At 56.1% G+C, this 24,854-nt stretch overlaps 1 protein-coding gene across 5 annotated transcripts in view; it reads right to left on the reverse strand.

The window, feature by feature from the left end:
* Positions 1-24,854, reverse strand: part of NRG2 (neuregulin 2) — a 180,184-nt gene that overhangs the window by 9,113 nt on the left and 146,217 nt on the right. Inside the window, exons 3-6 of one of the 5 annotated variants that reach the window (XM_012646343.1) lie at positions 21,685-21,803; positions 13,994-14,114; positions 7,466-7,524; positions 2,006-2,029 (exon numbers count right to left, since the gene is read on the reverse strand). In XM_012646343.1, coding sequence (XP_012501797.1) covers positions 2,006-2,029; positions 7,466-7,524; positions 13,994-14,114; positions 21,685-21,803 — 323 coding nt within the window. Of the gene's footprint in view, positions 1-2,005; positions 2,030-7,465; positions 7,525-7,899; positions 7,977-13,993; positions 14,115-21,684; positions 21,804-24,854 lie in introns of all 5 variants that reach the window. The other 4 variants (XM_012646342.1, XM_012646345.1, XM_012646344.1 and 1 more) reach the window with 4 other exon arrangements.

The raw sequence follows: 24,854 nt of genomic DNA on the forward strand, positions 1-24,854 counted from the left end.
CTGGATCTGACCGTGTCTTACCATTTCCACGGCTTCCAACTCAGTCCGGGATGATGTCACCTCTCAGCTGGAGATGGTCACCTTCTTATGGGCCTTTCTGCTTCCACTCCTCTCTACCTTGCCCCTAGCCCCAGGCTACTGTCCACCCAAAACTACATTTATTTATAGCCATAAAGTAGATCATCTTACTCCCCTGCTTAGAAACACACAGTGGCTTCCCACTGCAATTCAGATACAACCTAAAGCCTGCCACGGCCTCTAAAGCCCCAGATTAGCTGGTCCCAGCCTGCCTTTTGTATCTCATCCATGATCCACTCCCCCATGTCCACTGTGCTGTGCAGTCGCTGGCAGTCTGTCTGTCCATGGAACAGGGCAAGCCCACTCCAACCACGTGGTCCCCATGCCTGCAGGGCTCTTGTCTGCATAGTCTCCCTGGTCATTTGCAGGGGCAGCGGCAGACAGACACAGGTGACAAATGTCACCTCCATGACCCCTGGGCTACAGTAGCTCCCCACTCCAGCTAGCACTATCCTATTACCTCATTTTACTTTCTGTACCACATTTATGACCACCTGACATCTTCCCTGTTTGTCTGTTCTCTGTCATACCCGTGAACGTGAGTGCCAAGAGGGCACGGACTCTGTGTCTGGTAGAATCTGGTGCTGAGCAGACGTTTGTTGCACTGGTGAGTGAATACACAGACCACCTTTACAGACACACACACACCCTACACTCACACTCACATCCACACACGGCTCCACCTGCACAAGCTCAATGCTTAACACAAAGATGCTCCACACTCCCCACCACGCACTCGCATCCTGCCCTGAGAGACCTCACAGGTGTACATATTTTCACCCCGCAACAGCATACCTACACACATACCTGCAGATCCACCCCCGCATGCCCTGCCACGATCCCAGACCCCACACAGCCTCAACACCTGTCCTCTCTGTCCTGCCACAGTCGGCAGACATAGGCAGATATACTCTTATGCACAGACTCTAAGCTCTATATTCTATGGAGGACAGCAGATGGGAGTAGGTAGCGGGGAACTAAGGCCTCCCCAAACCAGCCATGAGAACAGCCTTTTGTAACTGCAGGCTCTGCACCACGTCTGAGATCCCACCCCACAAAAGCTTCTGCCCTCTGAGCCCCTGTGTCTCTCCCGCTGTGATACGTCTGGACACTTGAGGCTGGGAGGAGCCTCTCAGACAGCTGGAAACACCAACGCCTCAAAGTCCCTTCCAGCCCAAGAAGTCTTCCAGCGGCCAGAGGGCAGTAGCAGCAGGTGGCGGGGGAGGCATGTATAAGATTCTGAGCTGGGGGACAAGAGGCAGGCACCAGAGGCCAGCCCAACCCAGACCCTTGCTGGTCTTGCACACAGATTCACATGTGCCTTCGTGGGGACAGGTCATGGAGGGAGTGACAGCTTCAAGCAGATGGCAAAGCCTGGCAGACAGACACAGGGCAGGGGCAGAGACAGACAGGGAGTTAGCAGCTACGAGCCTGGTGCAGAATGAAAAGCGATGGAAATGGACATGGGAGAAGGAGAGAGGACCGAATTCAGATGCAAAGGGATGCCTCTCTGCACAACACTCCGAACCAGGCTTCTGTGGTTTCCTGACACTGGCCCTTTGCGGGACCATGTTCACACGTGGGGCCCGTCTCTTGTCTGGCTGCCTGCTGGGCTACACACAGCTCAGGAGGGGCCCCTGTCCTCTGAGGCCTCCTGGCGATAGATGTCCCCTATGCAAGGGGGCGCCACTGTAAACTGGGGCCACAGTGTGACCCCTGGGGTACGCTGCTATTCATGAGCTTCTCTTGTCTCCCCCCAAATCAACATAGTTTGTGATAGGACATCTTGATGGGGCCAGGGGAGAGTTTTGGAACCACCCCTTTTCCATTTTTTGGAAAGGAAACCAAACATTCGGCACACAAGGTGTCAGAGGCCGTGGAGAGGGGCTGTGCAGATGGCGCTGAGTGACACACAGAGGTTCCATACCCTTCAATTCAAATCCAAGGTGCTCTGGCAGTGCAGAAGAGAGGAGGGGCAGAGAGGGAAGGGGTGGAGGCAGAGGTACAGGTAGAGAGAAATGGGACGGGGCGGGGGAGAGAGAGACAGAAACGTTGGTCAGGACTCCTCAGACCCCGGCAGCCAGCCTGTGAGGTGAAAGCAGGTTAGTAGTGTCCCCTCCCAGCCTCCTGAGCTCCATCCCTGGCACCCAGTCCCCGAGAGCCCCAACAAGGGCAGAGAGAGGAAATGTTAGAATCAGCAGGCAGGATGGGTTCTTTCGAGATGAACTGTGGGGTTAGTACCTGGTGGGGAGGCAGAGGCGCAAGAGTCAGTCGGCAAATGTCCCCTGGGAGGAAAGGGTGAGTGGGTTCGGGGGTCTGAGAGCCCCCTTCTCTTCCTCCCGGTGTCAGCACCAGGCCTGCGGCGCCCTCCTGCAGACAGCGTGTCCAGCCCCTAGCTCACTCGTGGGGCCCTTTTTTCTGTTCAGAACGAGGGCATGAGGTCCCCAGAGCAGCCCCGTGTCTCTGCCCTGCCCCACGGGCCTAGCTGGCCTGCGCAGCTACCTGCAGCCTGGGCAGGGAGCCTCCAAGCCTGTGGGGGAGCAGGAGCGGGGACAGGGGGAGGCTCCAGGCAGCGGGTCACTTCTCCACTCGACACCCTAGAAGGCTACAGGGCTGGGCCATGGTGCCCGAGCCCGGTTTTACTGCTTAGCACAGTGAACTGCAGCTCAGACGAAGAGGCGAGTGGGTTCACTGTGGAACACCTGAGCTCCTCGAGCGGTGGGCAAATTACAGTCTTGGAACTGGGATCATGTTATGAATTTCAGGGCCCTGCGAGGTAGACACCTATGCCATTGAGGGGTGAGATAAAAGGGCCCTGACTCAAGGGTCGGCTCTGCCCCTGACCTGCTGTGCGACCCTGAGTGATACCCAACTTAGAGAGGTCTCAGTCTCTGTGTGTCGAACAGGGATCAGGCCTGGTCATGGGATCCTGGGGGCTTTGCAAACCTGGCTGAGCTTCCGAATCAGCCAGACCAATAGAATCAGGTTCTGGGGCGGGACCTCAGAAATCTCAACCGTGTTTTTAAAAAGCTCACTGACCATTCTAACGTAGCAGCCAGCACCTGTCTGCAGGCCTCGAGTCTCAGTTTGGTCCCTAATTTGCTATGCGGATGTGAGTAAGTCACAGTTTCTGTTTCCCCGTCTGTCCTTCGAGCCTGCGCGCAGCTACAGGAAGATGCGGCGGGCCTGGACAGCACGAGCGCAGCACGTGTGCCAGGGTCCCGCTCCCGCCCAGTCTGGACCCGCTCACTCTCTGGCTTCCCTGTCGGCACCATCAGCTCCGCTAGATCCATAGAGCGTGTGAAATTGTGCCTGATGCTCTCATCTGCCACAGGAGGAGGAGAGCGTGGGGCAGTCAGCAGGAAGTCCTGTGCACTACCCGCCCCTAGATCTCTCGTCTGCTTCCTAATAGGGATTCCAGAAGGTTCTGCGTTTGGAAAAGGGCATGAGAGCAGCGTACTCTGAGCCAGGGACTAAGATGGCTCTGACCGAAAGAGCCTTGAGGAAGATCCGGGGGCTCTGACCCCCGGTTCCATGCAGAGACCACACGAACGAAGCATTAATCCCAGCCTTTCCGAACAAGCCCTTCTTGCACTCCTGTTAAGCCCAAGTGATCTGGAATTTTTGGTTTCTTTTCAGTTTTACTCTGACTTCTTGGAGGTAGGAAAAAGTTGCCATAAGTACAGTCTGTCCATTCTGTTCCAGGCTCTCGCAGGGCTGGCGAGTTGTGCTGAGCAGACAGTACACACTTTATAATTCTCAAAGGGCCTAGGGCAGTTCTTACTGAGTAGTTAATCCTGTGACCCAGGGACCCTTCAGGCAGCTGTAGGGAGCTCACGTGGTTTGGATATCCAGCCATGCTTCCCTGAGAGAGTGCAGCCCAGCTTGACCACAGCACCTGGGACACTAAGGGGACTGGGTCCATAGAGCTGGGCTGTGCCCCACTTTTGGACAAGGTGTTGTATTAGATGAGGCAGCTGGGGCCCAGTGGTGCTAGCACACTTTCCCAAGGTCACCCAGCAAATTAGGAGGCAGAAGGGCTGGAGGCCAGGTCTCTGGTCCGCTGGGGCTAAGCCATGGCTATGCCTGCTCATTGAGTCTCTGGACAGGCTTGGGGACAGTGGCCATCTGGAGAAGTGAGCAGGGATCCCAAAGCCTTAAGAGTTTTCTTTTGTGTCATTCCTCTGGGAATCAAATAGTAGCAGCAGCAGCAGCAGCTTCTGGAGCCCCTGACTGGCCTCCTCTTTGAGTCAAAGGCCAGTGGTGGCTGCCATGATTGGCAAGGTCACTGAGGGCTTGGCCAGTCACCAGGTAGGCAGCTGTCTCAGTGGGAAGCATGGGTTGGATTCTGAGGGGCCTATGGCCGTGTCTGCCTCAGCTAAGTAAACAGTTTCCCACTCATTATGTTCATGGGCTGCCACTCAGCCAGAATGGGGTGGCACCACTAAGTCACAGGAAGGTCCTATTAGCCAGAAATTTGTATATTGACTAGTAACTATGGCAACCTGATGCCAGACTCCCTGTAGGGCCAGGCTTACGAGACAATATGCAAAGTCTTCATCCTGCACGCGTGCCGTGACACACAATGATAGGGTGCCTAGGCAAGGAGGCAGCGAGGTGCGTGCAGGTATGAGCACGTGCTTGTGGTCTGCTCGTGTGTGCAGGTGTGTAAGCACGTGCTTGTGTATCTTTGTCTGCACGTGCAGGCACGTGTGCTCTTTCACATGGCGGCGTACAGATGTACAAGCTTTAACTCTTGGGGAGTGGAGGAGCTGTCAGTGGAAAAAAGAGAAGCCTCAAAGTGCTATTGTGGCCACAGGCCCTGTTCCCTTGGTCTCTGCAAAACATAACCTGGTCTAGATGCCGTCTGGGCAGGCTGCAAAGATCAGGGAGTCAGGCTCTCGGGGTGGTGCTGCCCCCACGTGCCCGTTAGAACTGGGAGAGGCCCGGGATCCAGCAGCAACAGCAGGCTTCCTGCTGAGCCCTTCACAGGCAGCACTTCGTTCCATCCACACAGCAACGCTACAGGCATAAGCGCTGCCTACTCCATTTTACAGAAGGGAAAACAAATGCAGAGAGGTAAAAGGAGGCCCCAGAACTAGTAAGCTCAGCGGCCAGCATTTTTATTCAGGTCTATTTGAATCCGAAGCCAGAACACTTAACTAGCACTTTACACTACCTTTTCAGCAATCATCCGCTAGAGCAGTGCATGAAGTGCTCTCTGGGAAAGTGCTTGAAGAACGCAAGTCCTCTACAGAAAGGGAGCAGTTGTGATACTGGTGACACTAGGCAGGAAGGCCTGCGCTGCCTGTGCCGGCTCTTTTCTGGGCTCCCGAGGCCCTGCTCACCCGCCCAGCAGAGCTGAGCTGAAAGCGGAAGTAGCCCAGCTGGCAGGGAGGCCCTGGACAACGGCCCGAGCTCCCGAGGCTCTGCTGCTCTGATTCAGGACAGGCCGGGACTCCCTGTCCAGAACAGTCCCATGAGCCCAGGAGGCTCTCGGCAGGAAGGAATATGACCCCACTGCCCCTCCCACCTGCCCGTGGCTGTGCCTGGCTGCTCTGCCTCCACCTGAAGTCCCTCCTGCTCTATAATCCTCCACATGGGGCTGAACACGACTCTGAAATTCTTCCGGAGCCTGGGTTCTAGAGAATTCTGTTGGGTCACACGTCCCATCCATAAGCTCTGCCTTTATCACCGTAGTCTTCCTCCCTGGCCTCTGCCAACAGAGGGGCCTGGCAAGAGTGCTGCCTCCCACACTTTACTAAGACAGTTGGCCCTCTGGGCTGACCAGTCCCCACCCGCTGGGGCCTCTACCCCCCTGCTGGGTTGGGTTGGGAGTAACTTCTGGGCTTTTCTTTTTTTTTGAGACAGAGTCTCACCCTGTTGCCTGGAGTAGAGTGCTGTGGCATCAGCCTAGCTCACAGCGACCTCAAACTCCTGGGCTCAAGCAATCCTCCTGCCTCAGCCTCCCGAGTAGCTGGGACTACAGATATGTGCCACCATGCCCGGCTAATTTTTTCTATATATTTTTAGTTGTCCAAATAATTTCTTTCTATTTTTAGTAGAGATGGGGTCTTGCTCTTGCTCAGGCTGGTCTCGAACTCCTGATCTTGAGCGATCCACCGGCCTCAGCCTCCCAGAGTGCTAGGATTACAGGCGTGAGCCACCACGCCCGGCCCCACTTCCGGGCTTTTATGCTGTGATCTGAGGAGGGCCGGGAAAGGCTGAGTTATCCTCCCTGAGACCCAGGTCCCAAACTCCTTTTCTCTGAGGGCTACCTAAATGGCCCCCTGGGCCCCGCCTGCAGCATTTTCCTGGGTTCTACGTCCTAACATCCAGGTACCACCTGCACACTCCGTTTCCTAACTCCTCATGGGACCCAGCTGTCCTCCCTAGGGAGGAGGAGGTGGCGGGTGGGCTGGACAGGGGCCTAGCTTTTCTGCAGGATGGGATGGGTGACAAGGGACAGGCCTTGCAGACCAATAGACCACAAGGCCCCAGACGGAATCTACTGCCGGCCAGTGGCTTTTTGCTCTGCTGTACCTCCACCTGGTGGTACTCGATGGAACTGCTCCCAGGCCCCAAGTAAAACACTCCACAATTACGGCTGCGTCCTGGGTCACAGGGCTCATTTTTTTTTTCCTTAGCAAACTGTGTAAACCATAAAGCTCCAACCTCAGAAGTGGAAGTAAAGAAGGGAATGAAATCCTAGATAGGTATTAAGACCAGAGAGGTCCTGGAGAGAGTCACCAATTATCCCTTGAGTCCTCATTCCCTCTGTCTTTTAGCATCTGCAGCACTCCCCGCCCCCGCCCCATCCTGTAGCCACATAAATGTCGCTGGTATCCATGGAAACCATTGCCCTGGGTCCTGCTCTCCCTCAATCCCCCTTCCTCTCACCCCGCATTTCCAAACCTGAAAACAAGCAAACTCTGGCCAGACTGGAAGACAGATTTTCTGAGAACTTCTTTTTCTCTCTCTCAAACACACCAGCACACACAGGCACACACTCACTGCCTGGCCCCATCAGCAGCCTGGCACCCTCAAACAGCCTTCGGAGGCAGGTGAAGGTTCTGCCAACGCTTCTTCCCCCTCTGGCCAGGCTGCCTGAGCCCAGAAGTGGGGAGGAGGCCTGAGCGTGGCCCCGACTGCTGCGGAGAGAACCCAGCATTGCTGTGCCCAGGCCGTACAGCCGATGTACGGAGGTGGGGGTGCCAGGGGGTGTATCGGTCTCCTCCGCACAGGCTTCTGGTGAGCACTGAGGGCTGAGAGGAGCCCAGGACACTCCCTACGTCCCCCCCAGTCTTGCTAAGCAAGGCCCCATCCCTCCCGCAGGGGAAGACTGTCAGTCACCAGGGAAGAGAAGAAATAGAAGAAAGAGACATACTGGAGAAGTTGACCATTGCGAACTGCTGACACCTGTCCCCGGTGTATCCCACAGGACACCTACCAAAAGAAAGAAAACCAGAAAGAGAGAGCCAGGATAGCAAGACACAGGCATTGCAACACCCCGGCACGGGCTCCTGCCAATGCCAGCTGGGTTCCTTGCCACCGTTACCATTTGTACTGGCTTTGCCACTCTGCCCCTTACCTGTAGCCCTGAACTTTAAACCCAAAGATTAGGCCAAAAATGAAAAACAAAGCAAAACAAAACAAAACAAAAGAACTAACAAACCAAAATACAAAAAAGAAAAGAGAAACAAAACAAAACAGCCAAAGATCAAAACAACCAACACCCCTGGCCCTATGCCCTACATTGGGGGGACTGCACCCGAAAGCTTTCTAAGGAGCAGGGACTTGTGTTTGTATCTTCAAACATACTTTGCTTAGGATCTGGCATGTACAATCGCAAAGGCAGTTTCTCCAAACATCTCTGTCCGAAGAATCCGTTTGGACATCTGGAGAAGGAAAAGGGGAAAAATCACAGAACAAACTGGCATCATCCACGAGGCTAAGGTTAGAAATCAAAGTGCACAGTGATGAATGAGAAAAACCAAGTCAGGCACTTGGGGTCACACTCGTAGCTGAAGGGGCTGGAGTCGGGGCTGGGTGGAGGGCTCGGAAATCCTTAAACATCTCTCTAATAGATGTGGCTCCGTGGGTGGCAGGGAAGGCGGGGTGGGGCAGGGAGGAGGATGATTTAGGGAAGTGGGGTGGGGGAAGATGGGAAGCTACTGACTAATTGTCCTACTGGTCACTGAGACTTTCCTTCTTACCTGCCTGTGCCCCATGAAGCCAGAGCTGTAGCCCCTTTGTGCCAGGCAGTCAGCTGGCAGGGTGCTGGGGGCCTTAAGGAATACCAAGCTCTTGGGAGCCACTCCTCCCAGGCCCTACGGAAGGATTGTCTCCTTGGCCCCGGGCAGGTTTTCTCATCCATGAAACAGCCCCCAGAAAGCTCAGAGAACTCTGGATTGCTGTTCCTAGCCTGTGTGTCCGTGACAATAGCGACCTAGGAGGTGTTTTATCTATTCTCTCAAAGAGGGTTCTGTGGCCAAATAAGTTTAGGAAATCCACTCCCAGGGCTCCTGGTAGAGCTGTAGCGCACATTAGCATATGAAAGGCTGTAAAAAGTTTTATAGGAGGAAATAGCTGAACTTTCCAGTGTGTCCTAAATTTATTTGACCATGGAAGTTGTTTTTAAAGAACCCTCATAGAACACGGTTTGGGAAGGCTGCCCTAGAGCGATTTATGTGGGAAAAGCTTAGTAGGGAAAGAGAAAAGAGCAGCATCCCAAAGCTGGCCCTCCTGATACCGGGTGCAGGGACTGTGACCTTAGGTGGCAAGAATCACAATGGAGGCTGCAGCAGGCTCACAGGGGGACCCTGGAAGCCTGTTCCAATTCTGGGGCCTACTGGCAGCCAGCCTGGGAAACGCTGCCACTTCCCCGGGACCTGCTCCTATACCGCTGCCTGACTGCCCTGGGTCTCGTTCTCCCCTCGGGCCTAGCCTATGCCCCGAAGCACCCCTGCTCTCATCTTCCTGACCTTGTCCTTACCCACAAGGTGCACTTCCTTCTGCTCTCTGGCTGCCACCTCTCTCCTCAAGTGAATCTCAGTCTCGCAGATCTCTGGGAGACATGCCCAGCCCTGTACTCTCTTCTGAACCCCAGCAAGGCCAGAGACCTAAGGAGAAGCTTACAGACAGGGATAGACTGACCCCTTGCCCACATCTCCCTGCTCAGAGATGGGTCTCCATTGCCTCTGCTTCTTCTTCCTTAGGAAATCAGGTAAGCCCATCACCAGTGTTGCCCTCGGTAATAGGCTACTGTTCAACAATAATCAATCTAAACTTCCTCAAGAGGTCAGTGTTCTCTACCTCATAGCATTCCAGCATATACCATCAGTCAGCCCTTGGGCTTCTAGTGGGCGGTGGCCATTGGCTGTGATAGATACTCATGAAAACCCTGTGGCCTCAGATCTAGAGAAGTGGGGGATGGGAGTGGTGGGTGAGCAGGGAGTTGGAGTTTCTCTGGGCCTCAGCGGCCTCTCCCCCAGGGGAGGCAGGAGGTTGGTCCTGGTTGTGGTGGGAGTGTGCGTGCGCTGTGCCTGGGCGGTGGGGGGTGCAGGCGGGCTGGGGAGTGTACTGGGAAAGTGGTGGGGGTGGGCGGCTGCATGCTCATCCTGTTGAACAGGGTGGCGTGGAGGAGGAGGTTACCATCAGTCCCTTGTGCATATATCCTTCTCTGATCCCTGGCCCTCATCCCTAATCATCCCAGCCCAGGAAAATGGAAGTAGTGGCTAAAGCTTCCCAACCACTCCAGCCAGGCTCAGCTCTTCTTCCCCAGCTCTTGGAAAGTGATACCCACTTGGGATGGGGACTTGGGGGGAGAAGTGATTTTTCAAACAGAAGTGCCTTTAGGGGTGGAGGATAAAGACCCAGGAAGTTGCCAAAATGACTCTTGGAATCCATGAAGGAACAAGAAAGAGATAGATTTGTGTGTGTCCAGTGTCTGAGATCAGCCTGGCTCTTGGAGGAAGGCACACCTGTGTATGAGTGTGTATGAGTGTGTGTAAGAGAGAGTATGGGGGAGTGCAGGGGCAAGAGGGGACAAAGGGAAATTTATTCCCATTGCTGACAAGCCGGGCTGCTGTCCCATGACTCTTGGACCAAGGATAACTAAACACGTGTGAGTCCCTGCTCCCACACCCAGCCTGGACTACCCTGACTGCATCCTCGTCTCTTTCATGGCCACTGAGTTGCACAACTCCAGGTGGCGCCATTGACACAGTCTACAACACGAATGTGCCCCTGGAGTTATGCAACATTATGGTCCTACCCTTCCTGTCTTGAGAAAGTGTGCTCCCCGTGGGCTGAACAAAAGAGAGGGCACTGGGGGATGGCATGGGGTGGGGTGCAGAGGACGGATAGTCGGTGCTGTTCTGTGGGGCACTGCTCCTTCAGGGCTCCTGGACATTCCTAGTTCTCTCCTTAGTCCCACTTGTTGAGGATGGGCCATATCCAGGAGGCTGGCACTTCCCTAGAGAAGGCTTTGGGAGTGAGCTGGGCTACAGCTTCTCTAACCTGCACCCAAGACCAGGGTAGGAGGGTACAGGGTACGGTACCTTAACCTAGCAACCAAGATGGGAGTCTGGGATTGAGCAACCAGGGATTGAGCCTCTGAATTTCAGGGGCACAGAGGATAGATTAGAAGGAGCAGCAGGTAACAGCCTTCCCAGCCCTTCCCACCAGGTCATCAGCTACGACTCTGGGAAGGTCTGTCCCCAGGGCTGGAGAAGAGCAGGGTGAGAAAGGGGCAGAGAGGAGAACCCATGGGCTGTATCTGGGGTGACAGAAAGGTCAGGACCTCTGCCTTCCCCTTTTCCCACCCCACCTCCCGGGCCTCAGTTTCTCCTTTTGGTAGCCTGGGGATAATGCCATGTGTGCTGCCCTCACCCGGGGAGGGGGAGGATGGAGGATGAAGGCGTGCCCCAGGCACTGGAGGGGTGAGGGTCTCTGAGCTCATGAGGGGTGGCGATGCGGTGGGGATGAGCAGGCAGGTAGATGGCTGTGGGACGGGGGACCGCCTGGACATGGAGGGCGGGGTGGGGATGAGCTGATGGGGGGAGGCATGCCACTGGTATGTGCACAGGGCTGGAAAGAGAGTCTTGTTCTGTCATCATCCCCTGAACCAGTCCCCAAGAGTCACGCACCAACTGTGCTCTGCAAACACACGGAGAGAAGAGGAGAAAGCAGCAAGAGGGAGTGCAGAGGCCCCTGTCTGGCCCAGACAGGGGACAGTCACCTTGATTTGGACTCCCATTTTCAAATCCCCCTAAGTTTTCTTTTTTAAAACAAAATTCAGTATCAGTGACACTGTTTCTTTTGGCACTGAATTCCAGAAAAACAGGAGGGACGAGCGTGCCTGTTTTCCAACACTCCCTGCAGGACTCTGAACCAATACACAACAACAAGTGTAAGAAAACCAGGAAGGAAAACTGAGTTTTATAGAAACTGGAATGAAACTGACCAGTGTAGTTTCATTATCCAAGCTAAGCGGAAATGCAAAAAAATCAAAATAAAAAGTAAACAAACAGCACAAATGGTAAGACGTGAGTTCCATTTCCTAAGTTCTTTCCTTTTTATTCCGTTCAGGTGTCATCAGGAACCCCAAGAGGCCTTCCCCCCTTCCCTCCCAGCTCACCCACCCCCAGAATGGCCTCTGGGCTCTGCCCTGCCCCCCTCCCCCCTGCCCTTCTCCAGCACAGCTCTGAGGACCTGCATCCCCACCAGGGATGTCCCTCTCCCCTGAGGGCTGACAAGGGGAGTCAGGGAAGTCAGTTTCAGGAGCCCTGGCTGGACCCGGAGGGAGGGGGTTGAGATGGGGCGGTGGTGGCTCTGGGACCAAGTTCGAGTTCTAAGCAGCGAAGCCCAGTTGCCCGGGGGGCTGAGGGGAAACAGGGTACCACCTTCATAGTAGCTCAGGCTCCTGCCCTCTGCTCCTCTCAGGTTTAGCTGGGCAGGACCCACGGGCCCTAGGGGTGCGGCCTTGCTGGCCGGGCCCTCTGGGAGCCACGTATCACATCGCCCCCTTTCCCACACTGAACTCCAAGCCCAGCACTGGAGCCCTGGGCCTCCACAGCCCTCAGCCCTGGCACCTGTCCTGGGGCTGGGGCGAGACCGTCCCTGCCTGGAGCCAGGGCTCACTTCTGTAGCAATGCTGGCTTTCCTTCAAGGGTCCAAAGGGCTAGGGAAAAGGAGAGGCCTGGTGTGAGTGTGTGGAGGACAAGAAAAGGGGGTACAGGGCTGGGCTGTCCCTGTGAGGTATCCAGTACTCTTATGAGTTTCTAGTAGATCTAGATTCCAAAGAGCTCAGAGCATTTTCAAGGCTAGGATGTTCCCTAGGGTCTGCGACACTCACGTGGCAGCATCCTAGAGGCAGAAGGGGCGGGGGATGAAGGGCTGAGTCTGGGCTGAGAACTTCCCTGGTGGACCTGCTGTCGCTGTTGGGACTGTCTCCTGAGATTCAGGATGGGGGAGGACGGGAAGGGGAGGGCAGCAGGTGAAGGGCAGGGCTGGGGAGGATGCCAGCGAGGGAGGCCAGCTGGGGCAAGAGCCACAGTTCTGCCTGGTGGTACAGGCCAAGCTACCCCTGCACGGGGCGAGTGTGAAGGAGGCATGGCTCCGGCCCTCGTTAGCACGTCAGAGGGAGGGGTCTTTGAAAGTCCTGGCCTCCTTACCAGGCTCCAGTCCCGGGAAAGGCAATGGCCAAGGAGGGGTGCAGATCTGGAGTCGAAGGCCAGAGGCAGGGCAGCCAAGAAGTGCTGAGTCTGACCTTGCCTGTGGAGAGGTCAAACACCTCTCTCTGACTCTGCATCAGGACTTTGGTGACCTTTGCCCAGATGCCATGGGAATGGGGCAGCTTTGGCACCTTGCCAGGGCTCTAGGCTTGGGCTGCTTTGAAAAACCAAAGTTGTTAACTAGGCCCCCCTCCTCCTCCTTCCCAAGATCTGGCCAGAGCCTGTGCTGCCCTCCCCCTCCTCACACACCTACTAGAGGCTCTGTCGAGGGGGCTCTGTGGGCCCAGCTGCCTAGGAGATCTGGCTGGACCTGAACAAGCCCGCCCTGATGGCCTTGCTCCCGCCTGCCCTGTTTGCTGTGGGGAGTGGGTGGTTCTGAGCTCCCTGGAGTTCCTGCCTGGCTGGTGAGCAGGCTCTGGCCCTTGCGGAGGCAGAGAGGCCCCAACTTGAGCCTGTCCTCCACCGCAACTCCCACTGGGCCACAGCCAGAATGGGATCCTTGCTGGTGTCCCCACCCCATGGAGGGGGGTTAGGGGCTTAAGGGGCACAGGCAGCAGCCGGGGCATATTTGGACAATGGGCTCCTGTAGGGCAGGAAGAGCAGCCAGATCCCGAGGTCGGTACTGGGTTCTGGGCAGATCCTTCTTTTCTTCTCAAGTCTACAGGAGCAGGACTCTCAGCTGCCAAGGGCTCTGGAACCTATGCTCTGCCTGAGCCTGCCAGGCTCCTCACTGCTGAGGAAGATGCAGCCTGGCACGTGTTCCTCAAGAACAAAGTCTGGAGAGTTGCTGAGAGGTGGGGAGGGAAGGAGGTGGGGTAGAGGGCGGGGAGAGAGAGAGAAAGAGAGAGAGAGAGGGAGAGAACCCAGTGCCCCAGTGCCTAGAGCGTAGGTAAACTGGCATCCCCATCTCCTTAAAGGGTGTTGGGGAAAGGGTAGACATCAGGAGACGGGGCGGTGGGGGCCTGGGAAACTGGGACAGCAGAAGCCCCTGTGCCCCTTAGAGCTTACACCTCCCTATATGCCAGGAAAGGGCCAGGAAGTGGGGCAAACCTCCCCGTCTATACCCCTTGGGGACCCCTTGTCAGCGGCTTGAAGCTGCCTTTCCTAGAGCCCTCCACTTCTGCCCCAGCATCTCCCACCCTACTCTTGCCCCATGCCCACCCCCACTGGTCACTTACTTGCAGGAGAGCTGGTTGATGCCTTCAATGTAGTAACAGACGCCTCCATTGACACAATAGGACTTGGCTGTCTCGTTGCACTTCCGGGCATGTCCCGACCAGGATGACAGGGTGGTACTCACTGGGGGTATGAGAGACACGTGCCAGTGACCCACTGAGACCACCTCTGGGCCCCAGGACTCATAGTCTTCATGGCCCTTCATGTCCCATCTCAAAACTGGAAGACCACCAGAGACTGCAGGAATGACCAGGGAGGGAAGGTCTGGTGGTCCCTCCCAGTCTCCAACAAGGCAAATGGGAGGCCACCATGCGGTCTGCCCATCTGCCCAGTGTGGCCCTGCACCCATGCTCTGGCCAAACCTCCAAAGGCCAGGAAGATTTTCTTTTTTTGGAGAGAGTGAAAAGATAGCAAAAACTGCTTCCTCTGCTGGAATAAGGGCTCACCTCTCCCCTCCCCTGCCTGTTTTCTGGGGGATGCACTGTGGGTGGATGAGGTGCTGATGTCTAATGCAGGGAACAGGAGGTGGTGCAGAGAGGAGACACCTCCACCTGTCTGCACTGCTTGCACTCTCCCAGTGGACCAGGGAGTGGCTGGAAGGGAGCTGGGCTTTCACGGGAATGATACCTTTTAAACACTGTCATTTTCTAAGATCTGGGAAGATATACGGGAACCCTAGCTTCTACTCATTCCCCTCTTTCTCCCAGGGCTGGGCTGGCTATGAAGGCCACTATGCGCTGTCTCCATAAGCACCCAAGGTGTCCCACATCCCCTGACACCAGGCAAGCCCCTTCCTCTCCCACCTAGTCTGCTGTTGCCTCTGGAGGGAGCCTCCAGGCCTTGGACAGCCCAGGCTGTAAATCACGGGGTTCAGGTTGCTGGGGAGGAGAGAGGGTGCGGAGGGGCGGGGGCAGCTGGGATGTGGAGCTGGCGGAGAGTGAGACTGGATTATGGCTGCTCATCCAGACTACACATCTGATTGATCAGATTCACTTGAGAAATGAAAATAATGAAAGCTCTGTGCCCCCGTTAGGAGATGGCATCCAGAAAGCTGGTTTCAAGGGAAAATTCTGACCCCAGACATCAGTTTTCACGTGTAAGATGACACCCAGCCTGTTTTACCCAGATTGGACAGCCAGAAACAGGTCTCCGCTCCCTCATCTCTCTGGGCCTCCTACCCAGCACTGGCCTCCTGACCGAGGTGGCCCATCCTACCTTGGCTGGCCCTGTCTCCTCAGGATGTTAAGTCTCTGTCACTCCCCTCAGTGACGGGGGGAGGTGAGAGGAGGAGGAGGAGGGCAGGCACTTGGCGCCCTCAGTGTTTAGACGTGCGGGGAGACAGATGGAGCGTGGGGGACTGCGAGTGTATACAGAGCTCTGGTCTGTGTATGTCGGAGGAGCTCGCTGATAAAACCCAGCGGGCAGGGCCGGCTGCACCCTCCCCTGCACGTCACGCCCTGTCCCTGCCGAGGTCGCCCTCCTCTGCTTAACCGCAAACCCAGCTGGCACCCACATGCTGGCTGGGGAGAGGGGGCCTCCTGCTGGTCTCTGCTCCACTTCTGGGTCACTGAGACCCAGGGAACCAAGGAAGGGACAGAGAGAGAAACAGCTGAGGTGACCACGCCTGCGAGTTGTAAAATCCGATTGCTGAGAGGACACTGGAGGTTGGCCCGCCCTTCATTATGCTGCAACGGAGGAGCCGGCGAAGTGCCCATCCACAGTCACGACGTGCGCTTTGACAAAGCCTCAGGGCTCCCGAGTCCTGGTTGCGTATTCACCCCGGCCTCTGCCCCAGTGGACAAGCACGTCACACCAACGCTTGACTCCAGTAGACGAAGGCAAGCACGATGCGGGCCCCAGGCCTGGGTCCCCCTGTGGGCCATGGCCAAGCCAGAGACACCTCGGCCTGGGCTGCCAGGCCCAGCTCAGCTCCCCGGGCAGTCGGGGTGGCAGCTGTGCACTTGGGCTTATCACACGTACGTATCTGTGCTCATCGAGGCCTCGGGAGGCAGACAACAACCCCTGAAGAAAGGTGGGGCCTCCCCAGCTGGGTGTTGGGCCTGGGCTGCCAGCACCATGTCATCCCAGGGACTAGGCCAGGGCCCCAGCAAGGAAAGAGGGAGGACAGTGAGTAGGTGTGGGGAACAGTGACCACAGGCCTTTCCACCTCCGAGAGGCCACCCCTCAGTAATGGCAGGGCCTTCCTAAGTCACGAGAGCCCGGCCAGGCTGGTGGTGAAGCCACACGCAGGAAGACGTCCACACTGGAGAGGTGTGCTCACGCTGTTGCGTAGCTATGCTATCCTAGCACGCGTGGGCTCTACGCTCCCTTGTCCGTGGAGCTGTATTATCTCACTGTGTTCTCCTGTGTTTGGAGAAGCGAAGGCGACATAGGGACTCTGGTTGGGCTGCTCCCTTGATACCTCCACTTGGACGGCTCACAGCACCAAACCCAACACACCCAAACTGGGCTCTCAATCATCTGCCCAACCACCTTCTTCCCAGTCTCCCCATCTCAGTGATCAAATGGCACAAACCGAAGACCTAAAGGGCATCTCTTGTTTTTCCTCCTCCTCTATTCCCCATAGTTGCCTGCCAGCAAGGGCTGCCATTCCGCCTCCTCAAGAGACTCCACCCATGTCTCACCACCTCCTCCCTAGGCCAGGCCACCCCTGTCCCTTTCTCGGATGACCACAACTGCCTCCTCGCTGTCTCTCTGCCCTCACTCTCGCCTTCATCTCTACTCTTTTTACCATGCAGCAGCCACGTGGTCTTTAAAATATGTAAATTGGGTCCGTCACTTCCATTACCCAAGCTCTCCAATGGCTTCCACTTGCACTCAGAATAAAGCCCCCCAGGTCCTCCCCAGGTCTAATCCGGACCTCACCACCTCTCCCACTTCATCGTCCATCCGTCTCTTTCGGTATGCTCAGACGACACTGGTCTCAGCCCTGCTCCTCTAACGAGTTGGGTGCTCTCCTGCCCAGGACATTGAAAACATCAGTGTCTGGTTTGGGATGTAAAAATGTTCTGAAACTAGTGGTGATGGTTATACCACTGTGTGAATATACTAAAAACTTAATTGTATACTTTCAGAGGGTGAATTTTATGGTGTGTAAATTATAGCTCAAAAAATTAGTTTAAAAAAATGCCTGGCGGGGGTAAGCCCAGTGAGTCTTTACTGGCCATAGCATGTTGGTGCCTTGGGTGCCTGGGTGCTAGTTTATCCGGCCCCAGCGCAGGAAGGATGGGACTGGGGCTGCAGAGGCGCCTCCCTGCTGCCCACTGCTGTGACTGCCTTTTGCCCTCGTGCTCAGAGAGAACCTCTGTTTATCTTTCAAGGCTCAGATCATCCATCCTCTTCATCCATCAGGGCTCCCTTCCTACCTGCATGGCGGCCCCTCTTCCTTTGGTAAGGCTGCCTATCCTTCCTCTCAGACTGTTTGAAAAGACAGACACTTTTTTTTTTTTTGAGACAGAGTCTCACTGTGTTGCCCGGGCTAGAGTGCCATGGCGTCATCCTAGCTCACAGCAACCTCAAACTCCTGGGCTCAAGCGATCCTTCTACCTCAGCCTCCTAAGTAGCTGGGACTACAGGCATGCGCCACCATGCCCGGCTAATTTTTTCTATATATTTTTAGTTGTCTGATTAATTTCTTTCTATTTTTAGTAGAGACGGGGTCTCGCTCTTGCTCAGGCTGGTTTTGAACTCCTGAGCTCAAACAATCCGCCCGCCTCGGCCTCCCAGAAAGCTAGGATTACAGGCGTGAGCCACCGCGCCCGGCCAGACAGACACTTTTGAGTTCAGGTTTTAGCTTCCTGCCACCTGAGGGACTTTGTGGGGAGCCAAGACTGGGACTCCCCAGAGCTCAGAGTAAGGTTTTGTTGAATAAGCACTTGCTGAATGTGTGGCTGAGAGTGCGTGCGTGTGTGTGTGTGTGTGTGTGTGTGTGTGTGTGTGTGTAAGCATCTGGCCTTTTAAAGCCCTCAGGTAAGGGAGAGGTCCAGGGGCCTCTCCAGGCTTCCATGGTCCCGTGACACCCCAGGTCAAACCTGCCTGCCCTCTGGGGCAAAGCCTGACATCCTGGGACTGGTCCAGACCCCTCAGGACTTTCCCAAGTTCATGTTCATGTGGGATGAGGCAGCCGATTTCCCTAACTCAGAAGCGGGTTGGACCAAGCTAACTGCTGTGTTACAAGCATCACAAACGGCCTGCTGACTCCTCCTCATCCGTCCAGCTAGCTCACGAAGGCAGGAAGGCTCTTGTGAGCTGGCAGCTCTTTGACTTCAAGGAGGGCCCGCTCTGATTTGGGCAAGGAGCATCGGGCTCCATCTGAATGGAGCAGTAGCCATCCAAGAGCCAAAGTGATGCCCCTTGACAGCCTTCCTGTTCCCTCTTCTGGCTGCCCCACCCTCGTAGCCCTGGCTTCCCCGGGGCCTGGGCGGACTAAGCCAATCCACCTTGGGATGAGTCAGAGGGGGCAGACACAACTGCCTGCCCTCCAGTCCCCTCCCCAGAGTGTGGTTGCTGCAGGTCTCCTGGGTTCCATGGGTAAACAAGGGTCCTGGGCATCTCTGCCTGGGAAAATATCCCCAGCAGGGGCCTCCTGGTCCCCCGTAGTGGCCCTGCTCACCTGTCCACATCAAAGGTAGGCTTTTGCCTGCCATGAACTGAATGGCATGGACTGTGTGTTGGTTGGGTGCACAGGATGTCAGCCTCAACATCAAACTCAGAATCCCCGAATTTTAGCGGGAAGGGGCTTAAAGATCATCTAGCTTAGCCCCACGATGGGAAAACTGAAGACTAGGGAGCTGCAGTAACTTGCTCAAGGTTGCACGACGTACAGCTGGGACTAGATGAAATCCCTGAACCCTTTGCACTGCTCTGCAGGCCGCTCTCCTGCTAGGCTGGAGGGACAAGAGGCAAGAACCCTCTAGGAAGCCAGGATTCAGAAAGGTCCTCAGTGCCTGACCAAAGGCTCCACTATCTGGTTCCCAAGCTGATCAGTTCATGGCCTGGTGAGGGCTGACAGGAGCCCGTGCGTGGGGCGGGACGGCCGTTTATCTGAGAGATTTCAGCACTTCTCCAGCCTCAGGCCCCATGCCGGTGCCAGAGAGAGGGTGCTCCTGTGGGTTTCTGCATGGCAGCCTCTCCCTCTCACCCTGCTAGGAAGTGCCTCTACATGGTATCCTGGCAAGGCCATCGCTCCCAGCACTCTGCCTCTCCTCTCAGTAGCGCCTCTGCACACACACACAGACATACCTGGCAAAGACGGCGCCCCATGCCCCCAAGCACAGGGACTGGGCCATGCGGGACACGTGACCTAAGCAGGGTCAGTTAGAATCCATCCTGTGGCTGTATGTATGCATGCAGAGACAAAGCGATCTCTTTTCTCTCAATGGTGGGCTGGGATGATGTAAACCTGGAGCTGTCTGAGGCCATGGCCTCCTCTTCCTACTCTGTTCCCCAAACATGGGAGAAGCCCATTTTACAGCAGGAAAGAATGAGGTCAACACACAGTGGGAGAAGGTGCCTTGATCCCTTCTCTGAGTTCCTGGACTCTGTCATGTCTGGGGCCAATTCTACCTCTGGACTTCCCAGTTTTATAAATCAATCAATAAATTCCTCAAGATAGATTTAAGTCAGTTCTAACCAAGAAAGTCTAGACCGACAAAACAGGAAGCACCAAATCCAAAGTGGACCTGAGAACGTCTGCACACGACGGCAGAGGCGGCAGGTGCTAGACCCCAGGCCCAGCGCCTTTCCCAAGCTTGAAAGAGGTTCAGAGTAGGGGTGCAGGCATCCCATGCTTCCCATGCCGGGCCGGGCCATATGCGAGGCAGAAAAAGCCTTGGAGGAGGTTCTAAGTTCTTTTATAGTAATATAATATTTACTAATGCCAAGTACCCAGTATGAGCTCGGTGCTGTCCTAGGCCCTGAGGCTAGAGTGGCAAACAGGCTAGACACAGCCCACGAAGCTCGAAGGCTGTTTGCCAACTACTTTTACATTGTATGGCTCTATCATTAACTAGCTGTTTGACTTTGGGCTAAATATTTAACCTCTCTGAGCTTCTCATAATTTATAAAATAGACTCCGAGACTGAGTTAGGGATCACGAGATAATGTCGAGCCCGGCTCCACAAGCAGCTATTGCTGTAACCCCCAGGAGAAGCCATCACCCCTGTTCTGCTCACTCCCAAGCTCACAGTTCCATGGGGAGGTCAAACCCACAGAGAAAGTTCAGCAGCGGTACGAGAGGTGAAGACTGACCCAAGGCTAGAACTCAGGAGATGCCACCAGACTACGGTTGGCTAAGACGTGGCCCAGGAGTGGGGCCCTAGCTGGGAGTGACACTACAGTTGGTGGGTGGCCAAGGAGGGAAGCTTCCTGGGAGAGATGGTGTGGGAGGAAAAGCAAGAACGGGATGTAAAGGGCACTGACTGTGGTCAGGGTGGAAAGATCCTTTGGGCCAGACTGGTGAGAACAAAGGCATTGTTCTGTGGTTCCACGGGGCGGAGGTCGTGACAGGATAAAGGTGCCTTAAGAGGCCACTGCTCTGGTTCAGGAGAGCAGGGATGGAACCTGAGCCAGTGATAGTCTTGAGGTGCAGGTGGAGTGGAAGAGACAGTTCTGCAAAAAATCCTGAAAGAAGACTGATCAGGCTGTGCAGACTCAGACTTATCAGCCATGGTGGCAGGGGAGACCAAGGAGCCCAACAGGCTGGGAGAGCAGGGGTACCCCTCGCCAACGCGGGACAGACAGGGTCTGAGCCAAGTTTTCATCAGAGGGTCCTAGGGCAGGGCGTGTTACAGTTCTCTTTAGGCCACGCTGGGTTTGGGGAGTATTGGAAGGGTATCTGGTGGAAAAACAGGCAGGTGACGACAGATATAGGATTAGGTGCTGTGACAGGGCAGACCGGAAGCAAGCCCCAGTAAATAGGTAGCCAAACGGCACGCTCAGTCTGTGAGAGCCGGAGGGGGAAAGCGATCTGTGGGATTCGGAGCACTCAGGCTGGGGTGGAGGGGCACTACGTGAGGACAGGCAGCTTTGGCAGAGAGGAGAGGCGACTTCCCAATCAAGGGAAAGAACCAGGGCCTGAGACGACAGCCCGGCAGGAAGGCGGCCTCTGCTCCAAAGCTGGATCTGCTAGTGTAGAGGCCAGAAGCTAAAAGGTGCGTGAGGTCCCGACCTTGCGCATCTTTAAGGAGAGGGGACGCCCTGTGGGGGAAGGGTCTGCCTTCCCTGAACAGGGGCTGCCCCCAGGGTCCCAGGCACCCAAGCCTCCCACCCTGGCACGCAGGTGTCCGGCAAGGCAACCGGCAAAGGCAGTCTGCGTGCACACGCCCCGGGCCTGCCTCTCCCCCCAGTCCCACTCCTGGCAGGCCAGCCTCCTATAATTGCCTTCTAAAAATATCCGTCCCCCCACCCCCACCTCTTGATTTCAAAATATTTAGTTTTCAAGGTATTTAAAATGAGAGCTGGCGGCTCTTCCAGGCCTAGATAACAAAGCTAAACATTTATGCTTCGACTGCATTTCTCTGAATCGGCTGAGATCTAGGGCTTGATACAGCAGCAGCAGGAGGGAGAGGAGTTGAGTGCAAGATGAATTGTGTGCGGCCCCAGGGCTGGGGGGCAGCTGGCCTGTCCTGCCAAACCCCTCCAGGATCCTTCCCTTCGTTGGGGGCCCACCTACCGCTGTTGACGTGGAGCCGGCCCCGGACGGTGTCCTTCCCCAGGATGTTCTCGGCCTCGCAGACATACTCCCCAGCGTCCTCCACCTTCACCTTGTTGAACTGCAGTCGTGAGTTCTTTCTGGTTAGGGAGGGGATGAGGGGGGGAGAGGCGTGAGCCAGGGCTGGCTGTGGCTCCCCAGCGTTCACTCAGCGGTCACCTCTCCCCACAGAGCACAGTGGCTGTGCAGGCTGGATGGGAGGTAGACCCCTCAGCACAGCCAGTTCTGGGGTCCGGGTGGAACGCAAGTCCCTGCACTGCAGTGAGACCCGAGCCCCCAGGACAACACAGGGTGAGGCTCATGGCTACTCACGCCCACTTGTCTAGGGCTGGACCTTCTTTGTAACAGTTTTCTGCGGGAGGAAAGCCAGGCCCCTTAGGAAGCCACAAGGCCACTTCCCTCATGCCCAGCACCTCGGCCTGTCACTGCAGACACGCAGGGCCTATTCCCAGGTACCCGGGAGAGCCGCTGTCTGACAGGTTCTCATGGCAACTGTCCAGACTCCTCCACACCCGTGGCTCTCCCCTGCCTCCAGATCAGCCTTGCCACTGAGGGGCACTCTGTGGCCTCTTCGAGGGTATTTGTTTCATTTATTCACTCATTCATTCATTCACTCATTCAACAAATATTGACTGAGCACCTTCTGCGTGCTAGGAGCTTGTATACCTCAAGGAACAAAAAGATCCTGGACTTGATCCTCAGGGCCAGTCTGGGCGTTCTCTTCTTACGTATGGGAAAACTGAGCCCTAGTGGGGCTGCCTGACTTGGCCAAGGGCACCCAGCAGGGCAAAGGCAGAAGTGGACCAGGAGCTGTAGCTGGTGAGGACGAGCGCTACCTCTAGGAGCCTGGAGCTGGGGCTAGCCCTGTCGGGAGGCTCTGCACACAGGCCCTGCATGCTGAGAGCTGTGGGGCCACGCGTGGGCACGGCCCCCCAGTGCTGTGACTTCAGGGCAACTGGCCCCGGTTCCCCTTTTCTTTCTGATGCCCCACCCAAACCTCTCCTTCCTTCTCAGAGTTTCCAGCACCTACCCCAGGATGCTTAGGCTCTGCAAGGGTCTGTTCACAGCTTCCACCCCTCCCTCCACCCCCGTGCTCTCCAGGGGCCAGTATGAGCTCAGGATAAAGCCCAGGACCCCAGCCTAGCCCCCGGGGGAAGCGAGAAGTAACATGAACATTCCTTCATATAATGTAATCTCCTCCTTTTAGTGCCGAATAAAAAACCAGATTCCCAGGCTATGCGCAGTAGGTTGACGGGGTCGTGGCACATGAGGGAGGGCAGTGGAGCTGTCACTGCCCTGAGCTGCAGGGACATAAAGCTGAGCTATAAAGCTGAAGGGGCAAGGAGGACAGGGGGAGGTAAGCAGAGAGGCTGGGCAGGGGTCACGGAGACACACACTGGCCCAAATAGCCACCTGGGCTCTGTCTCCACCTCTGGGGTGAGCCTCTTCCCAGACACCCTCACCCCAAGATCCTCCAAACAAGGGTGCTATAAGGGTCTTGTCAACAGACCCTGTTGCCGTGGTGATGTTCTCACTGACATGGCAACAGCTGCTTGACTATACCATACCCTTCCTGGCACGAGCTGGTCTGTCTCCTTGGCCTGGTGCCTGCCCACAGCCTTCTGTCAATTAGAGTTTGTTCCCTTTATTAAACAGAGCCCTGGAGGCCCCTCTGACTGAGACATCATCTCCTTCCCTTCTCCAGCCTAATTAGATGCCACAAAACCCAGCTTCCCTGGGATAAGGTTTCTCTCACTTCCCCATACACCAGATGAGCAGGGCGGTGGACCACCTGAGGGTCAGTAGTCACTGCTTGGGGGACCCAGAGCCAGATCCTCCTTGTCACCCACAGCTGAACTCAAAGGAGCTTCCCTTACACATATCAGATGCAGCAGGACAAGGCAGGGCGAGGCTCACAGGGTATTTGAAAGGAGAAGGGCCAGGATTTTAAGGAAGGGCTCGTCACTTGAAGGTGTGTGAGGCCTGTAGAAAGGAGGCGCAGGGCTCTGGGAGAGCCCCTCCCCTTTGAGGAACAAGAAAGAGGCAAGGGGACAGAAACGAGGACCCCGAGGTTTGCAGGCTGCTGGCATCTGGTTTAGCAGCTGCTTGGTGACCTCAGGGAGGCAGGCCCCAGAGATGAACAAGGGGGTGCAGGTAGAGCTGAAGGGTGGGGCTCCCTGGGAAAGCCGGGCCTGCTGCCTTCTCTCTCCACACTCCTAGCTCCAGCTGGAATCCCTAGGGACTCAGGACTCTCCTGCCTTCCTGGCAGGCTGGGCGCTGCCCTGTGCTCCGCGTGCCCCATCACCGCACTGACCCGGGTCTGCCCTGCCGTGGCTGCCCCTCCCTTCCTTCCCCAGCTGCTTCTCTGCTGGCAGGGATGGATCTGGAGGCTGCATCCTCCATGTTTTCCTTAGCGCCTGCCCCCCCTGCCTGCTTGAGGGGCCTGTTCCAGCCTGCCCCTCATAAATAAGGGAACATGCGGTTCTGCAGGGGAGGGCCCTGTGCCCAGGGCTTGGGGGGCAGTTTTCTCCTGGCACAGGGAGGCTTGGGTGAGATGTCTCAGTGCAGCAGGCACAGAGACAGACAGCACCCATTGGGGAGGGGGTCTCTGTGGGCCAACAGAGATGCCCTGAGTGTGGCCTGGGCAGGCAGAGTGCTAGGAGGCCAGGCCCAGCTGCCATGCAGGCAGGGAGCACAGAGGAGATTTTGCCAGAAGGGAGACTCCTGCCCCGTCCCCGGCCCCTGTGCCAGGTGAGGTGTGTATAGTGTGTGGGCGGGTAGTATATGGAGGTGGCAGCTCTCTCCAAGTCACTCCAAGGGCACCTTGGTCACAGGGAATCAGAAGTTCCCTATCTTCCACCACTAACAATTCCCAGCTGAGAGCCAGGGGCAGGACAGGTAGAATAAGGAAGTTTCAGGATGCAGCAAATGGGGTAGGGCCCTGACAGGTAGCGGGCAGAGGGAGCTTCAGGCTCTTAGGGGTCCATAATACCCAGGAGAAGAAGACGGGACCAGGCCCTGTTTCTGGATTGGGTAACCCATTCATCAGAGGAAACTGAGGCTCCTCCAGGACAGTATCTTGCTCAGGAGGCTAGGACAATCCCAAGGGCCTCCTGCCCAGCTCTGGTGGG

This window comes from Propithecus coquereli, unplaced genomic scaffold (assembly GCF_000956105.1).
Source record: "Propithecus coquereli isolate 6110/MARCELLA unplaced genomic scaffold, Pcoq_1.0 Scaffold242, whole genome shotgun sequence".
Taxonomy (NCBI): domain Eukaryota; kingdom Metazoa; phylum Chordata; class Mammalia; order Primates; family Indriidae; genus Propithecus; species Propithecus coquereli.